Here is a 19,214-nt window from a genome sequence, read left to right on the forward strand (position 1 = left end):
TCACTGCTGGGTCTGTCGCTTCTGCCAAGAAAGCAGCTCCTCTGCAAATGGCTCTCCAGCATGTAATGCACGCAAAGTTTACATCAACAAAGGAACCCTGAAGTTTCCTAAATGGAAGGACTATCTCACGTAAGTTAGCTGGCTTTGCATACAAACTTCTTAGAGCTGTCTTTAGACTATAGAACTCTACCTTTTACTTGTGCTACGAATCAGGGCAACTGCTGCCAGTGCTGACAAAGCAGAGTTGTAGAATGATCTGTAAGAACCTACTTTGCAGCCCTTGGTTTGTTTTTGTTGGTTTTGGGTTTGTTTTTTTTTTGTGTGTTTTGTTTTTGTTTTGTTTGGGTTTTTTTTCCCTGCTGATTAATTTTCACTAATATGAGTAATGTGAGTTGATGGGTGGTGGTGTGTGAGGAGGGAATGCTATCAAAGTCTAAGACTTTGTTATGCAGTGGAAGATATGCACAAGCAAGCACAGGGTTTTGCAACATATAAGAACTGTTTAAGATTTTACAGCTTATGATTCATATGTGAAATGGGCAGCAAGAATAACAGTTGCAGTTTTGCAAACTTGAATTGGAAATTATCCTGAATGTTGATTAAAATCAGAAAAGTGTTGAACAGCATCTTGGGATCTCTTTTTACTTGTCTAAATTTGTTATTAATTATAAAAATTAATAATCATGTTTACTACATAAGGCTTGAAGGCAATCAAGTACAGGATTTCCATCATGTTTCCAGATGATAACAATAGCCTATCCCTTCCTTGATTTTCTAACTTGTTTTTCTTCACTTATCTGGATATGGACAGAAAAAAATCCCAGCTAGCTGCCCATCCCACACAAGAAGATTTAAGCAAGCAACAAACAAAAGACAGCATGTCCATAAATGAGATTAATTATTTGCCCACTAATCAATGTATTACTACAAAAATAAGAACTACATATACCTGCAAACACCTATTTCTGGTCATATATTATTTTGAATTCAGTAATCAGTTTTGGGGTTTTTTTTATTTGTTTGTCTGTCTCCTGGTTTTTTAACCTCTTTCTGTCTATTTCAAAGAACAGGGTTTCTAAGCAAACACTGATGTTCTAGACCACCAGCTGTAGTTACTCAGTGCAGAGAAAACATCCTGAAAACCTAACTTTCATCAAGAGGACTCAGAAAAAATGCGGTCTCCGTATGGGCATTTGAACAGCAAGCAACACAAAGTATCCTTTTAAAACATCACAAGGTCAAACAGGATTATTATTTAACTTAACTGGTTCCTATCCTGCCATGTCATCATAGGAGATGCACAGATGCTGAAATGAGAGCTTGCTCATGTAACATAATCTGCATTAATATGTATAGTTATCTGCAATACAGAGCTTTTTGCAAGAGTTAATGGCAATCTTTGGAGTAGCTTTAGTTATACTGTCCACTGTATCTGATTCCCTTTTTTTTTTTTTTTTTTGTCTTATGCTTTAGTTTTATAGTATAGTGCTCAATCTTTCTTGCACCTATGAGGTTTAGGTACTTGACTCTACAGTGATAATACCCAAAACTGGAGGTTTGGTTAAAATACTGGCTCTGTAATAAGTTAAGATTGAGCAACAGCTTTCGAAAGTCTTTTAAAGAGATCTTTAAATTAATGTCTTTAATTTAGAGAGTATGGAAGAACTGAACCGGATGACAGGAAGGAAAGCTATACATCTATCCTAGGGCCATGGATTCTCTTGCTTTGGCTTTCATGCTGGGCTATTTCAGTTATTCTTATTGACTCAATAAAAATTCAGTGCAGTGGGTTTTACTATTTGTAAAGCCAGAAATTGCACGTAGGATCTTGACTGGGTAGAAACAAACACTTTAATTTGGTGTTTCAAAATGATAGCATTAAAAATATCTTAACTTCACAAAGGCAAAAATTTAAAACTCCTTAAAGTGTGTCAACAAATTAATTCCTCATAATTAGATATTTATCAAACATGAGTGAAAGTATTTGTAACGACAAAACCCCATGAACTTGAATGGCAACACACTATGTCTAAGTTATTATATATATATGAAGGAAACACGGAACCATTACACTGGACTTTAAAGTAGATTTTTCTATTGTCTCAAAAGGTAGATAAGCACCCTGCTTGCATTTATGTATTTTTAAATCTTCTACCTTGTAATTCTTCCTATTGAAAACTTGGGGGGGGGGGGGGGGGGGGGAGGAGGGAGGCAAGGGGGAACACCCAAAAAACCAAACCAACAAAAAAACAAAACCATGAAATGTCAATATGCACCCAGGAATTTTTTCGGTTTCTTTTCAAAGTTTTCATCAACATATTAAACTTCTGAATTTTTCAGACTAATATCCATAGTTATGCACTAAAGAGGTCTTGCCTAATTTGTGAGCTGAAGCTCTTCTGACTGCTTAGCAGACACAGAGACATTGATCTGACAAATTTAAATGGAAGCAAAGCTGGTACTTGTAGATCATTTTCATTAAAAAAGAAAAAAACAACAAACAAAAACCCCCAAAAAACCACAACAAAAACCACCAAGCAACAAAGCAAACAAAATTCTTAAGAACCGCGTAGAAAAAGATGTATGATTTCTGGGCAAAATAACAAGCTTGAAAAGGTCACTGGACGATAACCTCCCTCTCACTCTAAGTTGCCTAGAATTCATTCCTGTATTTTCCATTATGGCTTTTTTTTTTTTTTTTTTTTTTTTGAGACCAGGATCTCAAAGTTACTCCTTTGGACATCTGAAATCATGAAGTTATTGAGACTTAGCACACCACAGTAAAGTAAACATATATGTTATTTCTGGTTGGTAGACTGGAAAACAAGGGTTAGAGAAGCAAGTGAGTTGCCAGACAGTTTAATAAAAAGAACATTAAGAATCTTCATTTAATTGCTTGTTCTAGCCAGCCAAAAATACTCATACACACAAGTAAATACTGGGTCAGGTTCATCTGCAGCCATTTCATTCTGTTCTCTTCCATAAGATTATTTCTTCCTTCTATAAAAAAAAAAACAAAACAAACACACAACCAAAACACCCCAAAACCGAAACAGAAAGGCAAGTATGGAGTACATACACACACAATCTCTCACAGGTAAATGTATCCAAGAGGGAAAAAATACCATTAGGTTAGAGATATCATTTAGAAAGAAAGCTCTTCTCTTGAGAATCTTTGCAATCAAACAATGACTATACTTCTCCATAAAGAATTCAGTGATTCTCTCTAACAGTATTATTTATAGCTTTGGTACCTACTCCTCTCATATGGAAATTACTCTGAGGTTTCGCACTGTATTACTCTTTGACAGCTTACAGTATCAGCGATTACAGTAAAAGATGAGAGAATTTATAATGATTAACCATTCTGTTCAGTTATTAATTTGCAGAACTTGAAGCTGAGATTGCTTCTAAGTCATTTTTCAGCAACATATTTATGGGATCAGAGAGTGATTAAAAATATAAGAAAGTGCGATGCTTTCAAGTTCCTGAAAAACACATTTCTAGGGATACCACCAATAAACAAAAAAGCTATATTTTTGTGCAGTCCTTTTAAACAAAACACCAAAGATGATTTAAACACACACCTACTAGTATATGTTTTTCTGCCCAAACACCTTTAATCAAATTCCTCTGAAATGTTAACACACATGATTTAAAGATATACATTTGCATGAGACTTAGACAAAAAAAAGTTTTGAAATGCAGCTATATTCTTTACTGATTTGCAAAATGCACCCATTTTCCCAGAAGAGTCTTTCCTTAATTCTCCATGTTCTAACAACAGGTGGAAAAGGAAAAAAAAAAAAAAAAAAAGGCATGAGATTTGCTTGTTTAACTCATGAAAGTCATTGGAGTTTATGTCAGAAAAAGAAAAAGCTGGATTGGGCCCTTCTAGTTAGTTTTACTTCTGAAGCACTACTCAAATTAATAAAGATAAAAATCATACACAAAAACTATAGGAAAAAATGTGGATGTATCTTTGTTATTTTCTGTGCTTCATGGATGCTGAAGTACCTTTGACTGGCAAAGGAAATCGCTTAAATTATTGTAACAATACTACCTACATTGTAAAGCCAGAAGTTATTTGTATCCGCTCAAGATACCAAGTATTGCTGAACAGTGGTAGAAATACAAGGTGGTTTTTTAATGGAAATCAGCAGAGAAGGAAAAGGTACAGATTTATCACTTGTCTCTGAGACAAAAGTCTTAAGCTGAGCTCAGTTTAATTATTTTGAGGTTCATGATCAATAGATACACTGAAATTTCTTGCAACTACCAAGAAAGTAGGTGTTGTACACTGTACGTTAAAGACTCCTTTACACAATGAAGCTCGAGATATAGCAGCCACAGAGGCTTATCAGAGGCAGTTTCAGACACTTACTGTGCCTACATACAGTTTTTTTCTGAAGACTTACTCAAAATGGTTTAACCGATGTTGAATCACTTGTTAATGGTCTTTACCCTTCTGCCAAATGAAGGCTAATGCCAGAGGCCATAGGTATACAGAAGCAGTTTACAACTATGACATCAATAATTGTTTGATCATGTAATCATGGAAATGGAGAGTGGAAGCTGACATGCTTCTGGGTATTGGGTTTTTGATGGGTTCATACAAATCCATTCTGAAGTAACAAAAAGCTCACGCTCTGTTCATTAAAGTATTCCTTTTTTACTTGCAGAATTTACTTCTTGAGTCCAAAGGATTTATGTCTTTGTACTGTTTATAAACTAATAAGATACAGCCACCTACAGCTTGCTTGCTACGTAAAGCAGGGGAAGAAAAAGGTATCTTCCTGCTATAGTTAGTTCTTTTTGGAGTGGTTTCTTTTTGGTTATTAATAGTTTGAGCCTTTTTACACAGCTTTGTCTGTGTTAAAGAAAACAAAAGCAAAACCATCAGAAACAACCCCTTCCCCCCAAAAAACTGACCAACCAAAACCAACAAAAAAACCCCACACTCAAAGGAAAAACAAAACAAACCACAAGTACTGCATCTCTGCAAGTGTATTTTATATATTAGATTAAGCTCTGACTTCACTATTAAAAGGTGTTTTAAGTTATACAAACTGACCCCTCATTCTTTCCCTGTAATAATTCTCACAAGGCATGAACAAAGAAAAAAAAAAAAAAAAGAATTATTAAGCTTTTTTTTACAAATGTGTCTGAGGAGATTCTTCCGAGAAAAAAAAAAAAAAAAAAAAAAAAAAAGAAGAAGTTCATGATTCTGCCTCCTATAATGGTAGTGATTTCCACGTCTGTCGGTGCAGGGAGAAAAAGGCTAAGGAGACATTAGGTGTGACCATTCCTATTCAAAGAATTCAGTTCAAAGCTGGCAAAAGAAAAAAAAAATGGAAACACTGGTTTGTTTGGGTTTTTTTAAATGAAAAGGATCGGAAAAAAAGTTCGGTTTTATGGTGCCTGTAATACCTGAAGTATTCAGCTGACGTACTTTGAATCCTAGTGAGGCTAACCCACAGACATCGATATATTAAAAACAAGGCTAAAGGAGACCACAGGGAGATGAAATTTAGACAAGTTTTTAGGCCTTTGGTAATTAAGACTTGCAAACGGTACAGATCCTTCAATAATACATATATATATTAAAAAAAAAAAACAAAACCAAGGGATTGACTCGAGGTAGAGCAGAGAGATGCAGTGGGATACAGAGGAGCGGAGTGGACCGCGGGGGACTGCGGAGGACACCACGGGAGGGCGGAGGAGCGCACGGAAGCGCGGAAGGGCGCCGTGTGTCTCCGGTCTCGACCGCTAGGGGGAGTTGGGGAGCTTCCGATGGCATCGAGGCTGGAGGAGCGGGCCGCGCAGACCCCGGGCCCCGGCAGCCGTCACCCCGGCAACGCGGCGGGGCGGAGCCTGCTCCGCTGGGAGCCGCTCACCTGCTCGCGCTGCGCTGTGCTGGTGCCCGCGGTCGGCGCCGCCTCCCGCTCCTGCTCTGACGCGGTGTCTCCGGCTCCCGCAAGAGGGGTGACCGACCGCTGGTGCCGCCCTGGGGGGTCAGTGGGGAAGGAGTTTTGTTTTACGATTGCATTTCTTGGCGCAGCGTTCTGCATGGCAGAAGGAAACTCATGCGCACACGGCCCGCTTAAAACCCTATTGCAGAGTCCGGCGCTGAAACGGTTACCTTCAGCGGCAAGGGCTGCACAGGAACCACTGTAATTCAATTAGTCAGGTTTCTAGAAGGTGGAGTTGGGTGGTTTTTCTGGCATGGAGGAGGAGGAGAAGCTTGGGACAACGCCTCCTTACTCGTGTTTCGAGCCAATGGCGTCGACGTATAAAAAAAAAAAAAAAAAGAAAAAGAAAAAGAAAAAAACCCAATCTGTAAGCAAACAGCAGGCTGTGCGCTGAGTGGCTGCGCGGGCTGACACCCCCCCCCCCCCTTCCACAAGTAAACTGCATGCAAAAACCCCACATGATCGAGCAGCAGCGCCCGTGCTCCGAGCCGGCAGCCCGCACCTCCACCTCCTCCTCGCCTCCTTCCCTCCAGCACACCGGCGCCAGCTCCCGCCTCGGACACACGCGCGTGCATGTATGTATGCGTGCGTACCTCCGCGCACCGCGTTCCGCCCGCTGCGGCTGCCTCGGCTGCGCACACGCTTGCACCTCGGCAGCGCAGCGCGCCAGTCTCCGAGCGGTTCCAGGTTGCTGATGTCGGATTTACACGCAGTGAAGGGACCGGTCACTGCAAAAGGGGGCGTGACTGTTTAAAGGGGGTTTTTCCCCCTCCCATAAAGCAATTTTCTGTTTTTTCTTTTTTTTTTTTTTTTTTTTTTTTTCCCCAAACCTGACTTTTACCCCTCCAATCCTCGTCGCTCTTTACGATCCCTCCCTGCCTGCCGCCGCATTCAAGTTTATTTATTTGCCTGCTGGCGTGGTATATTTTTTCTCGCTGCTCTTGCTGCTGCTTCAGAGGGAAAAGGGGAGCAGCTGCTGGGCAAGACCGAGAGGAAGAACTGGGTTTCTTGCCTCCCCCCCCCGCGATCTCCTTATGTAGTCATCTGAGGGGTGGATTCTTTCTCTCACCCCCTCCCTGCTCTTTCAAACTGTTTTGTCCTTCCGCAGAAGTTGATGTTCCCGGGACTGGACCCCGCTTTATCACAGAGAGGTTCCGAGAGACTGAAGGAGGAGATTTCCGCACCCCGCCGTATTGCTCCGTTCGTACCTCTAGCAGGAGAGGCGAGCCAAGACCAGCACCATCAGAGGAGTTTGCAGGCTTGATTTTCTACTCCGAGGTTCTGCTGCTTTTCCACGCCCTCTCATAAAACAGTTTTTTTAATTTCCATCTCCTTGGCTTCCACGCCGCAATATTTCTTGGATTGGCCGTTCTTTTTTTTTTTTTTTTTTTTTCCCTATCCCACTCCTTTTCATTTTTTTTTTTTTTTTTTTTCCCCTTCCGCCTTCGCTGTTGCTCAGTCCTTGGTGCATCCACCGCCCAGGAACAGGAAGGACAAGAAACCACTCCACAAAGTCTTCAAGACACGCTCTGTGCTGCAGAACAGGCTCCCCAACTCCATCAGCGCAGCAAACAAACTCCTCAGGGCTTTTGCTTCGCGCATCCTCTCCCTCCCCCCTTTTTTTTTCTTCTTTTTCCCCTCTTTTTTTTTTTTTTTAATTTTATTGTTTGTTTTTTCATTTGCTGAGGGGCAGGAAGGAAAACATAAAGTTTGTACTTTAAGATTCGCTGGTACTTCTCGCTCCTCTGCCAGCCTTTAATACACTACCAGGACCCCCCGTGGGGCTTGCAGGGTAAAGATCTCCTTCTCTTTTTCCTCCTCCCCTCTCTCCTCCCCGCTCTCTCTCTCGCTCCCCCCCGGGCGTCCCCCGAGCTGCGGGGCCGCTCGCAGGGGGCTGAGGAGCGGCGCCTCTTCTCCCGCCTCGCTGTCGGGGCGGTGTATGTCGTGCAGTGGGGTTCCGTGCGGGACTCCCGGTGAATGAGCACCGCCAGCCTCTTGCCGTCGCCGCCGCCTGCCTTGGCCCCCGCAGGGGTGAGGCTCCCTGAGAGACCGCGGATCACGCCTCTCTGACGGCTGCCCGTCTGCAGCGGCAGGCGCTCGGTGCGGAGCCGGCCCGCCTCTTGCGCACCGCTTTTTATTTATTCACCCCGCCGCCTCCGGCGCCCCCGGCTCGGTCCTGTCTGCGCCCTCCCCGCTTTTATTTTTTGTTTGTTTTTATCACCCCCTCTTTCTCCATCTCTCCGCATCCCGCCTCGCCGCGATGCCGCACGTGGAGATGCTGCTGCTGGCGGCCGCGGCGCTGTGGGTGTGCGTGCGCGGGCAGGAGCCCGGCGCCAAGGCGGTGGCCGACCGCTACGCCGTGTACTGGAACAGCACCAACCCCAGGTACGCGGGGCGGGCGCGGAGCGAGCAGAAACTGCCCTGGCTGGTAGCTTAGGGGAGGGAAACTTTATTTTTCGGAGGGTTCTAGATAGAGGTAGCGACGGGGGAAGGAGGACGGAGGCGGTGGCATTTTTCTTCTCTGTGTCCCCGTCACTTTCCCCGGGCTCGGCAGGCACCAAGCGGATGCTCCTCCAGTGCGCCGTGGGCAGCAGGAGCACAGGCGCCTCCGGGAGTTGGGATGGGATGAGGGGACGCGGGCAGCGGCTGTCCCCCGGCGGGCCGCTGCCGCAGGCGAGGCGCGTTCCCTAGGCAGGGGTTTCTTTTCCCGACGGGACGGAGCGGGGCGGCCGGACCCGGCTTCGCGGCAGCCGTGGCCGGGATCGCTGCCAGCTGCGGCGGAGGGGTGTCTTTCCCTTCGCCCGGCCCTGCCTTGCCCTGCCCTGCCCTGCCCGCCCGGCGGGGGGCTCTCCGAGGCAGGCTGGAGGTACCCGTGCGCAGAGAGGTAGGTTCAGAGCCAGAGGCCGGGGCTGCCGGCGCACGGCGGGTGTCCCCGGCGGGGTGAGCGGTGCTGCAGAGCCTCCCTGCGCACGGGCGCGCTGGAGGGTTTTCGACAGCAGGCTTAGCATGCGGTTCAGCGAGCCTTCCGCTGAAAACGGAGGCTTCATGGCTTCGTTAATTTTTTTTCTGGAGTTTTCCCTCATGTTTCGCATCAGAAATTTTCAGTCCTGCTCCAAATGGTATCCATGTGTTTGCGTAAAGAGCCACCTGGGTATTACATTTTCTTTTTGCCTTGTTAAAGTGCTTGTGAGCAAACTCACCCTTTTTTTGATATATTCCCCTCCCCTCCCCCCCCCGCCCCGAGAGAAAAAACGCCAAATCCACAAACCCCCCCTGTCTAGTCAGTCTAAGTAAATCTGGGGACATTTTATCTTAGGTTATCTCTTTTTTACACTTATGATACTGCTGTTTGGTTTGAGATTAGTACCCTGATTTTTGTCACATGTCATGTTTTTTAATAGATCTGTGTTGTCTGCAGAAAAGTCCTCGGTATTCCAGAGTAACTTCAAAATAGGTGGTGCAGAAGTTAACGGGCAGAATTTTCAAGCGCCCAGACTTAGCTGGTCTGCCCAGCACTTTAATGTTGTGATCCTGGTAACAACGCCCCAGTGACAAGTAGTTGACAAAAAAAGCTTGAGACAAAGATTTGTCCAAAGTAACAATCATGCTTGGGAATGATGAGCATTCATATTTCCAAACCCCTCTCTCTACATTTTCCCTGTTTTACATGTGTTACTAAAAAAACAAACAAACAAAAAAAAAATCTCGGAGTAAATAAGGTGAAAAGTTACATCTCACATCAAAGAACACACTTCTCAAAAAATTGCTTGTCTCTCTAAACCAGAGTTTTTTCTGTTCTTGTTAAGCAAAATGAAATTAACTGCTGACTGAGTGGGTGGGTGGGTAAGTAAAATTCGCAAATTCCATTGGGCAGAATGAGGATTGTTGAAATAGTTCCGACTAAATGCACACATTGCTGGTGTAACAGCTAATACTTCAAAAATAGCCTTGCTTTCAGGATTTTTCACTTCTGCTGTCTTGTGTGTGATGTGCTTACACAATAACTGCACATAGGTAAAGGTAGTTGAAGGTACAAGGAGTGCTTACCTAGTTGGTAGGTATTATGCATTGAATGGTTTTGTAAGGATTCTAGTAAATTTAATCTTATTACCATTAATGAAGTATCTTCTTAGTCCAATATTAAACATCAGCAGACTACAAAGAAAAAGATGGTTTTGTTGTTCTTGCAAACACTAGAGAAAGAGTGAATTATGTTTCTAAACCCTCTCTTAAAAACAAACTTGTCTTTAAATGTTCACTGCGCTCTCACAGTGCAAATATCTATTTGGACATGGCATGTTTATCTGTGAGTGAGAAATATGAGAAGGAGCAGGGTGCAGATGTATTTTTCCTTTGTTTTACACAGCGTGCCAGTTTTTGTGTGATTTCCATGATCAGTACAGAAAAACAGCCAAACACCTGAATTGTAGGTGTAAGAGACCCAAAGAAAATAAAATGCCTCTGTTTGAATTAGTTTCGTTAGAATCTAAGCTGAAGGCAAAATCCACTTTGGTTATCAAAATTGTCAGAGCAGTTAACAGTGTTGCAGGAATAATTTTCAGTGCTTTATCTGCAGAGACAGACTTGGGAGATGAAAAGTCTGTTTTTTATATACATAGAAGTAAGTAGGGATGCTTACTTTGGAGATAACCATTTGAAATTAGAAGACAAAACATAACTATCATTTGTTAAACAGAAATGCCATCGTGCTTTAGCTTGCTTCTTTATTGTATTTATTCAGAATTAATAAACTGCTGTAGAAATAATTCGCTTTAAAAATGAAATGTTCATCATTTTGACAATGATTAAAGGCACTCTAAGGTTCCATCAAAGCTTTGAAGAATTTCATAATGATTGTCCTTTCCTCAGATTCAATAATGTTTAGTTTTTTAGTATGAAACTCTAGCAACTTATTGAAATTTATAAAGATCTCATCCTTTTTAAAAGGCATATTATTAAATTGATGAGTAGCCCAATTGATAAGTGTTCCTGGTGTGAACAATATTTGGTAAATAAAGCAAAAATTCCTAAGACCCTATTAGCAAAGTTCATATTACATTTCTTAGTTAGTTGCCAAAGTTTGTTAGAACAATTAAAAATGTTCTATGATCATTAGCATGTAGAAATATCGAAGTTGCATATTGTTACAGAGCTTAAGTCTGTTCTTAGAAATATTGTAAGTATTCTGTGCCTTATTTTTCTTGTGTATTTAATTATCAATATACATGAAGTACCATAAATACTGTAGTCCAGTTCCAGGTGAGAATATGTTAAGTGTTAGGATCCTAAAGTATAATGAAATAAGGAATCTTAATATTTTTTTTTTTTTTTAATTGGGAATAAATCTCAAGCTTGAAAATGTGTTCTAATATATTTTTTGTTATTTATGTAGGCTTAGAATTAAGTGTACATAAATTCTGATTTGTGTCTTAAAGTGCATTTAGTCTTTCAGCACTGTTTGCATATGTATTCTTATATGGGGCAGCAAAATGTTATTGTCAAAGAATGTTATTCTGAATTCAACACTTAAAATAGTTTGTGGAGTTAGTTTTGTAGTGGAACATATTCACTTAGTCTTGATTACTAGTGTCCTTGTAGTTAGAATTTATGCAAAATGTCGTGTACCTGAGCCAAATTTTGAAGCGGTCTACTTGCTTAGTGCTTGCTATTGCTTTTAATCTTGTCAGAGTTCAAGCTGAACTACTTGTAATTGTTGCTACATTTTTCTGCTTGCAGGGTTGTTGCTTCCCTGTTGTGGTTTATGTTTAGGTGTTTCCCTGTAAGTTGCTTCAGTGGCAGGTTATGCAGCTTCAAAAATTGTTGCAAGTTTCAAGGTGGTTACAAATACTTGCATTTCAAGTCTAGTTTGTGGTCATATATAGAGGCCTAATCTTGTAGTCTCATGAAAGCAAATATATTTTTATTAGAAGTATTATTGGATTTGTCTGTATCTTATACAGAAAAATTGTATATAAAGTTACATCCACAAGAGAACTATAAAGACATAGGATGCTGTTATATTTTCTCCCAGTGTATTTATGGGGATAATAAAATAAAGAAATTAGATGGTTATTAGAGAATTTAGATACTGAAAGATCATTTCAACTTCAACTGGTGAGTTTCTATAATTATGCTGTTTACCACAATTTGATCATTATTGCTAGAGGTATAGTGGTTTGTGATTTTTTTTATGTTTGTTGTTTTGTTTGTTTTTTGGTTTTTTTTTTTTTTTTTTTTTAATGATAGATATTTGGGAGCAGTGAAGTGCATGCTTCTGAAAATTCTATGCGTAGACCAGAATTTCACAATGAATGTTTAAACTCAGGTGGATTCTGTAGCTGAGTATTTAGGCACTTTTTCAGGAAAGCATTTGACTTCCCTGAAGAGCATATGGATGCACTTAAGTTCTATTGCAGTTGTGTGGGTGAATGGATGTGTACTTAAGTGCCTCCCTGAACCAGCTAGATGCATAGATTTAATTTTTAGAAGCCCAGGCTGTGTCTGGTTATGCCTGCCTGGCACTGCTCAGGAGCACTCTGGCTGGCTGGGTGAATGTCTGACTAGCCTACTGTCTGTTTACATGTGTTTGCAGATTTCACCGTGGCATGCTGGTTGATATGTTGAGATCATGTGGCTGGTTTATGTTATTTTTTTGTTTGTTTGTTTGTTTGTTTGTTTGGCTTGTTTGTTTTCCAAGTAGGAATAGTTCTGCCTGTGTTCAGAGATTAGAGAAACCATGCAGAAGCAGTTGAAGTCGAATGAAGACAGTTATGTGTGTTAAGAACAACTAAGAAGTTGAGGATGAAGACGGGCAAAATCAAGGCATTTGTTTTTTCTTTGGTATTCCATATAATTTTTGTATGTCAAGGGAAGCATAGGAGCTTAAGCGCTTGGGATACACACATACACTTTCACTTCTATGAAACTGTTTTGAAATCGCATACCTTGCATTTTGAGAGCATTTTACCCAGCAGCTTGCTTCAAGAGCTCAAGAAATCTCTAATTTGTTGTAATTAATGATTGGTGGTAGAGCCTTCCATTTTTTACACCTGCCTTCCATGCTTTAAATAGTTTCACTAGCACCCTGTGTCTCCAAAATATTGGTGTTTATTTTAAAAGTGGGATTTTGAAACATTTTGAAACATTCTGTGAAAAAATTGCACAAAGAACAATAGTTTCACTGGGTTCCACCTACATATGAAGGGCACATTGTTAAAGTGGTACATGGTCTTCATGGAATACTTCTTATTAAATCTTTTCCAAATGCACATAGTGAGGACACTTCCCTGCATTCTTTTTGCTAGCCCTGTATCCTTTTGGAGATGGACAGATAAAGATGAACCTTCCTTTCTCTTCCCTGTTGCTATGATCCCAGCAATTTACCAGCTTCATGCTGGGCTGAGAAAATGAATGAATACAATTAGTTCTTCAGGGTCATGGTCTTTGCATTCATAAGGAGAGGGATATGTAATATGTACACATTCGTATGCAAATATATATACATTTCAATGTATGTGTCTGTATACTTATGTGTATATATGCACATATATACATACGCGTGTATACATTGGTGTGTGTCATTAGAAGGTGGTGTGGTGTAGAGTAAATCATGACTGTTGTGTAAGAAGAGAATCTTACTCGTAAATGTTTAGAAAACAAATAGCTCACAAACTAATTCCCAGGTCCCATCTTCCAGCTAATGTCTTTTGTTTTAAAATTATAAGTAATAATGAAATTTTATTTTTTTTAGAATCTGTGGTTTTGTTTTTAGCCATCTTCCCATTGTGCTGTTTCTTTGCACATTAGTAGTCCCCAGGTCAATAGATGAGTAGGTAGATAAGCAAGCACTCAGGCTTGAGGTACATATAAAGAGAAACAGCAAAGATTACAGGGATACGCTTTGAGAGATCTCTGGGCTTATTAGAGTACCTTGTTCCTACTTCTTCCTAAGCCAGTTTGTCGCTGGGCAGAGTACTACATTGTTGAAATATCAGACTTTAAGAAAGCACGTGACGAAGGCTGATCATTTGGATCACCTTAGAGAAGGTAGTAACAAAGACGCTACCTTTCCTGAAGAAAGCAGTAATATACAATAGTTTGTCCATAGCTGTGAGATACAGCCTGTCTTGCTTTGGCTCACTGTTTTTCAGATTTTTAAAATGCAATTAGAAGTATTTTGAAACTGGGACTTTTTTCCAACTTTTTGCTCTGATATCCAGTTCTCAGCACTGTTTTTTGAAAATTTCTTTAGTCTTATTATTAATTTAATTTTCCAGTGTTTCTGAATGGTGTAATTGACTGTTGAGAATAGAGGGCCCTGTTTTAAGTTCTCCTTGTATTTGTGCTTAAAATTTAGTCAGTCAGCAGCACACCAACATAATGAAATGGAAATATTTGGTTTAAAATAAACAGCCATGTTACTGAAATTGCTTTCCGGTGGTATTACAGTTTTTATGAGTAAGCTCTACTGTAATGTGCTTCTGCATAGTTGAATGGAAGATTAGAATCCTTCACACAGTAGAAGTCTTCCTTGCATTTTTACATTCTCTCTAGTCATTGTAGTCTCTACAAGCTAGATTATAGTTGAGCGCATTTAAAATGGTGGTATTAGTGTGCAAGCATGTATAGATGTTTGAAATCTTTTTTAAGAAACTGAGCATAGATTGTTACATTACCTACCCACAATTCCCACTCCTACACATTTTTTAAGTAATCTGTGTTAAAATCAATTATTTGAAAATATTTGCAAAAAGAACACTGGTCCGCGAGGATTGAGATTGTATTCTTTTCTGCAGAACTCCAATAAAAGGAAAAGACACCCCCCCCCAATACATATATATGTATAATTTCATCTGGGGAAACATCCTTCATATTTTACTGTTCACAGGTCAATGAAAATACTTTGTTAGAATCCTAGTTTTAGAAAAAAAATGAGTTGTTTTTGATTCCTGCAAAATGTAGAAAAACTGTTTTGTGTCCCTGTTCTGTTAACTGTTAGCTTGGAGTTTTATGGCCATTTTTCTATTTAAATGCATGACAGTAAAAATGCTGTCAAAAGAAAAATCAGCTAATGAGAAGATACACAAGACTCCTGTTAATTAGCAAGATCTGCTTGAATGGCTAATGCCAATTTATTGCATATTCTTCTTCAGGTTCGGCAATTTTTACTTGAAAAGCATTGAAAATTACAATTCTTATTGTCACTTGCATCATAGTCTAGTGGAAGAATTTACAAATCCATGGTGATACAGGGCATGGAAGAAAAAGAAAAGATCTCAAACTGACAAAATCCCTAAGTAGTTGATTTCTACTTTGGTAATTTTCTGTTGTGAATTCAGCATATTAATCTAATGAGGAACTGTTCAACAGTAATACCCACGCTAAAACATTTTACTTTGTGTTTCTCATTTAGTAACTTTATATTTGTTGTTTGTTTTCATTGGACTCTTGAAGAACCCTCTTATTTGATAGGCACCATTTTTAGCTTTTGGTGATGGTAATGAAATAGCACTGGAGTGCAGACAAAGAATGATTTGCTTGTGAACTATCTGGTGAGGTAAAAAAACTGGAGTAGGAGACGCATTTGCTTTGACTCTGACCACTCTTTGCTGACGTATCGTTTTGTTCCATTCAGAAAGATAAAATTTGGCCTTGTGACTTTTGAAAGGATGCATTTTTTGACATAATGTGTTTTGCGTTGTAGTTAATGTTAGCTGTGTATCACTGACATTCTTTATCTGTTAAAATAATACAATTATCCCTCTCCAAAATGATTTAAGTTTTTTGCTTAGAGGTGAGTGCTGGCCAGTGGCTAGCTTCTTCACACTGAATTGTCCATCAGTAACAGTTATCACTGCAGCTGTTCTCTAGTGGATAGCAATGGAACACCACCTTTTTGCTTTTGTAGACTTCAGAGTAATATTTTTCATATTCATAATACAGTTCAGAAGAAATTCTGCTCCCTGACATTATGTTATCACTTAGAGAATTGCTAAGAAATATATATACATTTTTATTATCATTCTGGTATACTATACATTGGATTTTTAATTTTAATTTTTGCTCTGTTTAAATTTTACAAATAAATCTGAGTATCTTACCTCAGTCTGTACCTTTGAAACTGGAGCTGAACACATTCTAAATCTTTTCATCAAAACTAATAAAAAAAAAAAAAAGCCAGATCTCTCGATGTTTAGTATTTTGATGTTTCGGCAGTTCTGCATAAGTAAAATGTAAGTGTATTTCTTTTTGAGGGACAGAAAAAAGTGTTTTATTTTAGTTACTGATAGACTTGATGATGATCTTTGTAGCTATGCTAGTTCATTGGCATTAGGTGAGGACTGAGAGCAGCTTTCATGATGTTGCCTCCACTGGAACTGTTAAAAGTCATTGCATAGAAATTTGCTAATTAATGTTGTTAATGAGCAGGAAAACCAGCTATGGTTTGGCTTTTTGTGGTTTTTGTTTGTTTGTTTGGCTTTTTTTCTTTGCTGCAGTTGTCTGATCAGATTTCAGATTTTAAAAAAATAGTTATGTATTCATATAGGCAGGGCATTTGGTGAGCAGAAGTTAACAAAGTAGGAGCTATCAATCCTGCTTTCTTTCCTATTGTTTCCAGCAAAGAAGGAAATAAAGAGAGACTCTGGAATTTCAAAGTATTGACCTTCTGACATGCACACACAGCATGGTCATTGCACTGGCACACAAAGTGCCTTAAGCCACCATAATGGCAAACTGCATTTTTGAAGTTACTGATTTGAGGGCCAGCTGGATGGGGGATGGACTGCCAACACTGATTCTGCAGCCATTTGAAAGTTACCACTTTAGACCCAGACAGCTTCACTTTTATATTCCCAAACTTACCACTTAGGAATAATGTTGCTTTGTTCAGCTGAGCCAGGGATTTGTGGCTGCTACATAGACATAGAACCATTTGGTCCAGAATTGTGTGGCCATTCTTCATAGAGATCTGCTTCACAGAGTAATTTCATTCATCTGGTAGTGGGGGAGGGATGAGAAACAGTGAAGGGACATGCAGATATAGTGTTCTTCAAGGAAATTGTGCACCCACATTAGTTTTTTTAAAAGCTTTTTTAAATTTTTTTTTTTAAGCTTTTTTAAAGCTTTTTAAAGATTTGGATCAAGTAGTTAAAATCCAATTCAGACCTACGTCTTCAGACTATATGTGATCTCTTGGATAGGCTTTCCATGCATAATCTGGAAAAGACCTCATATTTTATGTACTGCAACAGCTCTTCTCCCCTGCCCTCCTTTTTAAAAATTTATTATTTGGTTACAGCTATTGCTCTGATACACTTATACATCTTTTTGCAGTTCTCTTGGGGCTTAGTTTATTAAAAATTAGTGATCCATCACTAAGCAGGGTACAGTACAAATGTTGGTGCTCCCAAAAGGGAGTTTTTGTGCCAAACCAGAAGAAATAACAGGGATACAAAAGCTGCCAAAAGCATGTCTCCCAATTGTTAATTAATCAGGCAAAAAAGCACCTCGGCAACTACAGCTGAACGTGGGACAGTTTATTGTAAATATTGAATAAAGGTGTGTTAAGCAGACATAGTATCTTTATTTCTAGCTATGTATAATAAAATTAAAAAAAAAAGCCAGCTATGAGTTGGTGGGGATTTCTTTCATGTTGATGTCATTGTCAGTGGGTAAATCTTTCAAAAAACCTTATGTTACTTTTTAACAATAAGAAGAAGTTAGTGTTTTGCTTGTTTATTTTTCTGTCCTTAAGGTGTGGTTATTAATAATAATATCTGTAGACAATAAGCAAAGCTTTAGAGAAGATATTTTACAAAATCGTATCTTCAGTCTTCTGGATTACAAGGTATGGGAGAAAAAGAACCATTGCTATGAATATCTGGTATCCAAAACTGCCAATCACTTTTGGCACAGCTCCCATCATGGTCGCTGTGCCATAATTAAATGCCTGTCATTAGTGTATTTTTCCATAACATTTACAATGGAAAAGGCAAGAGGTCCTTGCAGAGCTATGGCTGTCAGGGGAACAGTAAAAACTAATTACACACTCTGCTGTCACCATTGGCAGCTCTGCTTTTGGGGGGAAAGAACATGGGAAGTGTGTGCCTAATAATTATATATATAAAATTATATGTATACAATACCCAATTGGGGAAACTCAGTCATAGTGAAGTGACATTTACTTGGAAGTTTATTATTTGTGCATTCAAATGATCTTAATTCTAGGGTTGTATTTGTCACTTCACTTGCGCCTAAGTTGCATACACTTTTCCCTGTGCATTTCAGCCAGGTTTGCCTTTCTGTCTTTCTTTCTGTCTTGCACACTTCCTTATGAACTGAGCTTTCCAATAAAATTGCTGAGATCAAAGGCAGTATTTGCCTGCATTTATTAACTGGGTGTAAATAATCTTAGCCTTTGTATACTTTCGCTTGTGTCCTGCATAGTAAACTAGAATAAAATTAAAAAAAAAAAAAAAAAAAAGCTGAGCGAAAGCAGCTGGTTTGCATGTTTACCTTTTCCTTGTATTTTCAGTCCATGATGTGCAGGTCATCTTCAGGAAAATCAGGTTAGAGATTTTTTAATACTGCAGTAGCGGCTTTGGTGTGTCAGTTCTACTTATCAGTGCACAAATATTTCCAAATGCAAGCATAAGTAATTGCAGAGTGAATTATCCTTAATGCTGTCTTTAAGACAATGAAAAAGTGAAGTTGTGCTTCACACTAACATTTATAATTATTTTTTGTTATTCTGTAAAATGAGTAATTTATTTACGCAAGTTTTTTAGTCCACTGATTTAAAAGGGAATAGATCCTCAAAACCAGAATTTTGACTATATTTAGGTACCTAGAGTTGCAGACAGGAGCCATGTGAGGATTTTGAGACTGCTTGGTGCCTGATTGTCTTAGATTTTATTTCTGCTTTTTTATACCCATATGTTCTAAAATATCTTAAAAAAAAAAAAAAAAAAAAAGTCCTTTAAGTGGATTAAGGAAGTGGTTTAAATAAGTATGCTTGATTTCAAAATTTGCTGGAGGCAGCAGGGGCTGATGGGTATTAATGAGGAAATTCACCTATTTATTTGGATTGTGTGCCTCGATAGATACTGCAAGATCTACTGTAATTTGGTTGGGTGGGATTTTTTGATACACCACCTTCTGATGCTTTTTTATTGAAGTATTTTTGGCAGTGTTCAGATCCAGCTCTGTTGAAGTAAAAAGATTCTCCCACTGCTTTGTATT

General features: G+C 39.5%; 1 protein-coding gene across 2 annotated transcripts in view; it reads left to right on the forward strand.

Annotated features, from left to right (window-relative positions):
- Positions 1 to 8,232: 8,232 nt before the first annotated feature.
- Positions 8,233 to 19,214, forward strand: part of EFNA5 (ephrin A5) — a gene marked incomplete at both ends in the record, with an annotated part of 204,837 nt that continues 193,855 nt past the window's right edge. For both annotated transcript variants that reach the window (XM_080638701.1, XM_080638702.1), the window contains one exon: positions 8,233 to 8,357. In XM_080638701.1, coding sequence (XP_080494827.1) covers positions 8,233 to 8,357 — 125 coding nt within the window. The remainder of the gene's footprint in view (positions 8,358 to 19,214) is intronic.

This window comes from Psittacula echo, assembly GCF_963264785.1.
Source record: "Psittacula echo genome assembly, chromosome: Z".
Taxonomy (NCBI): Eukaryota; Metazoa; Chordata; class Aves; order Psittaciformes; family Psittacidae; genus Psittacula; species Psittacula echo.